The 8,232-nt window shown below is 40.0% G+C and overlaps 1 protein-coding gene across 1 annotated transcript; it reads left to right on the forward strand.

The window, feature by feature from the left end:
* Positions 1 to 2,511: 2,511 nt before the first annotated feature.
* Positions 2,512 to 3,231, forward strand: LOC102660814 (uncharacterized). Its single transcript, XM_006575910.1, has 2 exons — positions 2,512 to 2,524; positions 2,603 to 3,231. The coding sequence occupies exons 1-2, from the start codon at positions 2,512 to 2,514 to the stop codon at positions 3,229 to 3,231; spliced, it is 642 nt and encodes a 213-aa protein (XP_006575973.1).
* The last annotated feature ends 5,001 nt before the right edge of the window (positions 3,232 to 8,232 follow it).

Here is an 8,232-nt window from a genome sequence, read left to right on the forward strand (position 1 = left end):
CAACAATATGAGTCTCACTTCATGGTGATACATTGACTCTCAAAAGGCATTATACTGAGAGTGTATTTAAAGCTTTTTTCAGCAATGTGCACCTTTGGCCACAAAATAAGGAAAAGACCCCTCTCAATGCATAGTGCTGGCTATGGTGAAGTAGTTAAAGTTTGATGCACAGGTCAGGAACCACTGATGACCTGTTATAGGAGGTAACAGTCGATTACATGAAAATTATAAAACTGCAACAGAATTATAAACAATAACAGTGCCCATCTTAATACCACCACATGGATAGCAACAGAATTAGTAAAACTGCAACGTGCCTGTCCACCCATTAACCTAATTACCCAGTCACTGTAAAGTTTGAAATGCTTCCTTGTCCAGGTTTTTTTTCAGCTTGCTTATATAGCTCATGCTTCCATTTATATTATGTTTTCTATTGGTCTTTCCTTTTTAACCTTTTGATTTCATTTAAGTTCGAGAATGTGTTCTACTTTTAAAAAGTTTGATATGTTAAAATGTGTTCTACTTCTAAAGGCTTTACTAAGAGGATTTGAATTAGCTTCTGGTCTAAAGATTTATTTTGCCAAAAGTCAGTTTGGGATTATAGGTGGTGGAGTCAATTGGGCTCTGGAAGCAGCTAATATCCTGCATTGCACACAACTGGATTATCCTTTTTTTTTTGTAAGGCAAAAATATGTATATTAATATTAAACAGAACAGTACCAAAGGTATTGAAAATAAAAGATACAAGACACAAAAGTGCCACCTTCCAAAAAGCAAATCAAACCCAACAATAACCCAGCACAAGGACCCCAATACATATAATCAGAAATTTAACCAAAGGCCATCACAAGGAATGCCTTACTGCTAGATTCTTTGAAGAGGAAATTAAAGCAACAGTGTAGGCTTGTCGAGGAGATAAAAGCCCTGGTCCTGATGGCTTTAATTTCAATTTTATAAAGCAGTTTTGGGAGACTTTAAAACCTGATTTTACTAGGCTCTTGGATGAGTTTTATATCAATGGCAGATTCCCTAAAGGAAGCAATGCCTCTTTCATAGCCCTCATACCCAATACCACTAACCCTCAGACTCTTCATGATTATAGACCCATCTCTCTTATAGGATGTGTCTATAAAATAGTGTCCAAAATCCTGGCTACTAGGCTGGCTCGTGCATTACCTCACCTAATAGATGAAAGGCAAACAACTTTTCTTAAAGGGAGGCATATTCTTCATGGGGTGATGATTGCTAATGAGGTTATTGCTGAAGCCAAGTATAAAAAAAATACTTGCATGATCTTCAAAGTGGATTTTGAAAAAGCATATGATTCGGTCTCTTGGGGCTTTTTAAACTACATGATGATGAGGATGGGTTTTTCTGAAAAATGGAGACAATGGATATATGGATGTTTGTCTAGTGCAACCATATCAATTTTGATTAATGGCAGCCCCACTTCGTAGTTTGTGCCACAGAAAGGATTAAGGCAGGGTAATCCCCTTGCCCCCTTTCTTTTTAACATAGTAGCTGAAGGACTTACCGGGTTGATGAGGACAACAATCTCTAAAAATTTGTTCCACAGTTACCAAGTGGGGAGACAAAAAGAGGAGATTAATATTCTGCAATATGCAGATGATACGCTGTTTTTTGGAACTGCAACTATGGATAATATTAGAGTCTTGAAATCTATCCTCAGAATCTTTGAGATGGTTTCCGGTCTCAAGATTAATTATGCCAAAAGCCAATTTGGGTGCATGGGAAAATCAGAGGTTTGGTGTAGGGAGGCAGCCCTTTTTCTCAACTGTGGTCAGCTAGATATCCCTTTTTCCTACCTTGGAATCCCAGTGGGGACAACATCTAAAAGTTGGAATGTGTGGCAGAAAAGTGGTGCATAAGCTAGTCTCAATTCAGAAAATGGAAGCAGAAAAGTCTGTCCATGGGAGGAAGGATAACACTCATTAATTCTGTATTAACAGCGCTTCCCATCTATCTGTTGTCCTTCTTTAGAGTTCCTACAAAAGTGGTGCATAAGCTAGTCTCAATTCAGAGAAACTTTCTTTGGGGAGGAGGATCTGAGGTGACCAAGATTGCTTGGGTAAATTGGGATACTATCTGCCTTCCCAAGAACAAAGGGGGGCTTGGGATTAAAGACTTGTCCAAGTTTAATGAGGCCTTGCTTGGTAAATGGGGTTGGGACTTGGCAAATAACCAGGATCAGTTTTGGGCCAGAATATTAATGTCCAAATATGGAGGGTGGAATGCATTGTGCTATGGCAGAAACAAAGCTGACTCTTCTCCTTGGTGGAAGGATTTAAGATATGTTTTCCAATAGCATCATGGAAATTGCATCTTCAATAATTTGAAGTGGAAGGTAGGTGATGGGACCAGAATCAAGTTCTGGAAAGACAAGTGGAGGGAGGATGATTTAAGTCTCCAAGATAAGTACCCAACCCTATATCAAGTGAGCACTCAGCAGAATCATACTATCAACTCAATAGGCCTCTTAATTGGTAGTAGATGGGAGTGGAAGGTACAATGGAGGAGACATTTCTTTGACCACGAAATTGATACCATGGAAGCATTCATGGCTGACATTGAGGGTGTTCAGATCCAACCTTCAAGTCGGGTTTTCTCAACTGGGGGGCTGATCCTGCTGGTTATTACTCCACAAAGTCAGCCTACAATCTCCTCAAGGCTGAGGGCAATTCTATTTCTGAAGATAGCAACTACAAGATCATTTGGAGACTGAAAATTCCCCCAAGACCAAGTGCTTTCTCTTGGAGAATCTTCAAGAACAGACTACCTACTAGGGATAATCTAAGGAGGAGACATGTGGAGCTGCCCTCTTACAACTGTCCTCTTTGTGATCAGGATGAGGAAACTGCTGGCCATATTATGTATTCTTGCAGGAAAACTAGACATCTTTGGTGGGAGAGTTTGAGATGGGCCAATAGGGTGGGTCCTTTCCCTATTAAACCCAAATGTCATTTTCTGCAATTCTCTCAATGGAGTGGAAAAAGCAATGTAGACAACCAACGGAAAGTTTTCTGGATAGCTTTATCCATGACTATTTGGAAGCATAGAAATGCCTTGGTGTTTAACAACCAGAATTTCAGCACCGAAAAAGTCATGGACGAAGCTTTGTTTCACACTTGGTCTTGGATCAACTGCATGGAGAAAGATTTCCATACACATTTTAATCAATGGTCTACTTGCTTAAAGGAGGAAATGTCCTAGGGGTATTCTTTTGTTGTATGGGTATCCACCTATTGTGGTTATATCTTATGTAGTTGGGGCTGGCAGATTTCTGCCTTTGTATATTTTGATATATTTCAGTACACCTAGTACTGATCAACTATTAATAATATTAGATTTTTGCTGTGCAAAAAAAAAGATTGGTAGACCAATGGTTAAATGATGTATTGAAACCTTTCTCTCCACATTTTAGCCAGGACCAAGCTAGAATTAAGGCATCATCCAACACCTTTTGAGGTTCAAAAGGAATGCCATGAAACAGCAAGGAATTCCTAAGCAATCAGCAGACCTTTCTATTTCTATTTTTTACACTTTTAAAACTCAAACATATCAAATAAAAAATATATAACAAACTAACAAAGATAAAGACAAAAAAAAAGGAAATATAAACTCACCTCAGTTGGTGCTGCTACCCATCATTTCACTCTCACAACAAATAGGAATCATGTACCTGCATGGAAGAAATAATCACACAACACACAATGATCAGAATAAGCAAATGCATATAATTAAGCATGATACAATATCAATATTGATGGAAGTAACAATGACTTGTCAAAAATTTGGATGAAATTCAATATGTAAATCAAAGCTTTGTCCCTGAAACCCTCTATGTAAATTTGACAGCCTTGTCTCTCCCTTTCTGAAAACCCACTAAAAATTGCCTAACCCCCCTGCTATTACTCCATAATTTATTCTGCAATAACTGCTTAAGGCAGTTACATATGTTCCTAAATCACTACAGATTCAGTTGCGATTAACCCTTTGTGCCTAACTAGGGTTTCGAAACATCACAACAGAGACAGCCCATCATTGAACAATGGATTTTCATCATTAGCATACAACAGAGACAGCCCATTGAACAATGGATTTTCATCATTAGCATACAACAGAGACATACCTTCGATGGAAACGCAGACACGAACTCCACAAACGCGAACTCGACAATGTGGTTGCAGTCACGGAAGCGCAGCCCAATTTGCGACAAACACGAACTCAGGCAGAAGGAGAAACAACAATAACGCCCTGGAAGTACCCTTTCCGAGACTCTTTCCTTTCCTACTTTTCTTCGACCTGCGAAAGTGAGCAAATGTTAAAACGACGAACGCCTAATGTTAAAAAGAAAGGACGTACCTCAATGGATAAGTGACAAAGACGATCTCCACAAACACGATCTCCACAATGTGGTTGCAGTCACGAAAGCCCAGGCCAGTTTGACACAAAGACGATCTCAGGCAGAAGGAGAAAGAAGAAGAACGATAGTGTTCAAGCGCGCGGGTTGTGCAATTTTAGAAGTTTAATATATAATGATAACAACGTCGGTTTTTTAAAAATAACCGATGTTAACATCAACTACGTAACATCGGTTATAATAAAACCAATGTTAACATCGACTCGATAACATCGGTTTTTACAAAACCGATGCTAACAACAGCATACTAACATCGGTTTTGGAAAAACCGATGTTAACTACTCCATAGTAACATCGGTTATTTTAATAACCGATGTTACTATGGAGTAGTTAACATCAGTTTTGGAAAAATTGATGTTAACTAAGTCTACTTATTTACAAAAATGCCACCGCGCTTTTGTTAACATCGGTTATGTAAATAACCGATGTTACATGTCCGATGTTATATGTAAAAATTGTAGTAGTGTAACATCGGTTATTTATAAATAACCGATGTTAACGTTTGTAATTTAACATTAGTTATTTACATAACCGATGTTAACGTTTGTAATTTAACATCGGTTATTTAGCATCAATACTTCCTTTTTGTCTATTACACTAAATACATAATGAAGTTTGGATATTAATTAAACAATTAGTATACAGATACATAAGAAATATATATAAGTGGAAGTTTTATGAAAATGACGTACCTTGACGACAATCCACCTAGCAGGAGCCTTTGATTTAGGCTGTGGAGCATCATCAAGACCTTTTAAAGCACTGTTCCAGATGAGTAACAATTAAAAACTGGTGTTGTATGTTGAGGTATTTCAATGCAAATGTATTGAAAAGAACACTAACCTGTTACTAATCCCCTTAAGGTAGTTGTCTGGCCTGTTATGCAATGAACAAAACCAGACAACTAGGTGTTCCTTGGGCAGGATGACCACTATATGCCAGTGTCCGCTGCAGTGGAGACGAATATGGGTTAGTATATTAGTAAACATTAATTAAATTCAGTTATTTTGTGTGACTTACCCATTTAGGTAGGCTCCAAGATAGACATCGCATTTTGAACTCTGCATCGAAGTCTTTATGTAACTTTCAGACTCAAACTGCGATTGCCCAAACCTCTGAATGGACTATGGCTCGAGGAATCCATAGATATCAGAATTCCCCGCTCGCATACTTGTTTTACTGAGATGTCTGTTTATGTTAAGTCAAAGTTAAATATTTATGAATTGAAAGCAATAACTTAGGTAATTAAAAGTAATATAAAATGACTTACAGAATCAACAATTGTAACACTGATATGCTGAGACATTGACCACCATGTGCAATTTCGGAGAGGTCTTCGTGCTTTATATAGAGTGGGAAATGTGCATTAAAGACCCCGAACACGATGGCATCCCATGTAACCTGATAAGGCCTCAAGAAAAGCTTTGGGATGGTCAATGTCATCAGATAAAGTGGATCATCGACCTCCGGATTTGGCTTTGGAGGTGGTTTTGCCGGAGACACAGCTACCTGGTCATGAAACAAAGTTAAATGGCCTAATTTGAGGCACGCTGAATGAATTAATTTAAAAAGAAGAAACACATAGTAAGAGTAAAGTACCTGCTATGATAAAGACTTGACCAGATGTGTCGGCCAAGCATGGAAGGTGTGAAGTGTCTGCCCCACTAAGGAAACCTCATCAGTGGGTACAGGAACTGGAGCATCTGCATCTGTAACCTCCTCCACACCCACCTTTACTTGGTTAGGCAACAAATGAGTGTTATGAACAACAGTGGATCCCTCATAAACTCTCCCCAGGGCAACCAGGCGGGCAGGATCTGCTTCGATGTACAAGCCGCACCTATCTGAGTCACCCGTCTCAGGATCGTTTCCTAGGGGATCAACACAATGCCCCTTTGTGCTTACTCGAGGACCGGAGGGACCAACCAGAGGCTCGAGAGGCAGTGCAAGTCCCTGAGATTGTATTTGGGACTGCATCTAGCTGAAGGATGCCATGAGATGTTGCGTCACTTTTTCTGTGATGGACTCCTCTAGCTAGTCCCTGATTTGCTGGGTCAGCTACTGCAATTCTTCGGGAGGCAAGGAGGAAGAGTTGCGGGACATCCGTGGAGCCGATCCAAAGTATTACTTGATGGTGACACCGGCTCCAGCAGCACGCACACGTCCAGGGTGCTCTGGACGTCCAGGGTGCTCTGGACGTCCAATAGCAGCGGTGAGAACATCCTAACGTCCATGGGGGACGAAGGATCCCTGTGTCACCTGCTCCTCAAAGGAATCCTGCACAGAAAACACACAGTTGTGCATGGCATTCACAAAATATTGAAATATAATTCTAATGGTTAGTTGAAAATGACTTACGATCTTCGCAGCGATTTCCTTTGCAGCCTCAGTTGTCATCTCCCTTGTTTTCTTCGTGCGGGCCATCTTCCACTTCACATGGCGCCTGACCGGTGATGGAGGGTCGATGGCGCGATCAACGCTTCCTGACTGTGCAACTTCCTCCAGCTTCTTCTTCATCTTCTCAACCAGGAGCTTCTACTCCAAATAGTCATAACCCCCACGAGACAAAACGTGGGGGGCAGTGTTCTGCTTCTGGATGGCCTATGCCTTTTAGCGTACATCCTGCAAAAATAAAACAATAATCTTTCAAATTGCTAGAATGAAGTATAACAAGTTAATGTTTTTTGAAAAACAACTTAAATGGCAAGGAACATACATCCCAAGAAAGGTCTATGCAAGTCTGGCAAAACTAGGCCCATTTTTCCTTGCTGATGTCGTATTTCTCACAGACAATGTCCTCCACACCGTCTTGATCGGCTGCAAGGGCCCATTTCCTCGAGAGGTCTGATTTAAACTGCCTCCATCTCTCGCCCACGGTCTGAAGTAACTTCATTTTCGTCCTACTGTCAGAAGCCTCTGGGATTTCAAATTTCGCTTGACAACATCAAATAAGGTTTATTTGCTACAATAATGTATTTTTTGGCTATTAATTAAACAAAATCAAATAAGAAAAGAAAAATACTTGAATGTCCTCCCAAATCAGGTCCTTCTGAGCAGTAGGGACCTCCTTCTAGTTCTCATAGGTGACGTCCACCTTATCACGCGCCACAATCCCCAAATATGTTGTTAATTTCTTCCTATGGGGACCGTCGGCCTTGCCAATAGCAGGATCAACATGGACCACTGGTCTCTTAGCACCAAGTGGTCTAGTAGACAACGATCGTAGACGTGAGGCTTTTCGTGTTCGCTTCACGGCAGACGGCGAAGCCGATGTGTCAGAAGGAGCAAGAGGAGGAGGAAGAGAAGGAGGAGGGGAGGTAGGTGGAGAAGCCATGATCCTTTATACAATAACATACAACAACATACAAAATCTAAATTTCGATTATAGACAAATATCAACATCAAGAGTTCTTTATGTAAGTAATTTGGAATAGTGGGGTTCGGGGGTGGTCATGCTTTATTATTGTAAGTGTGTGTGTGTGTGTGTGTGTGTCTCTGTATGTGTGTGTCTCTTTCTCTCTCTCTCTGTGTGTGTGTGTGTGTGTGTGTGTGTGTGTGCTTTCAAAAAAGGATTAATCAAAAGAGGATAAGTCATAAGTGATTTACTTGTGCTTTTTAATTGTGATTCAAAACAGGATAAGATGTAATAGTAGTGAAAAAGTCTGATAAATCAAAAGTCTGATAAATTGAGGTTGATGATGTCTTGTGATACTTGTGCTTTAAATTTGTTTCAAGACATGAAAGAAAATTACTGTGTAGCACAAATAACAATAATCGTAGAGAGGTGAAGA

The sequence above is a fragment of the Glycine max genome, chromosome 2, assembly GCF_000004515.6.
Source record: "Glycine max cultivar Williams 82 chromosome 2, Glycine_max_v4.0, whole genome shotgun sequence".
In the NCBI taxonomy this organism is placed as follows: domain Eukaryota; kingdom Viridiplantae; phylum Streptophyta; class Magnoliopsida; order Fabales; family Fabaceae; genus Glycine; species Glycine max.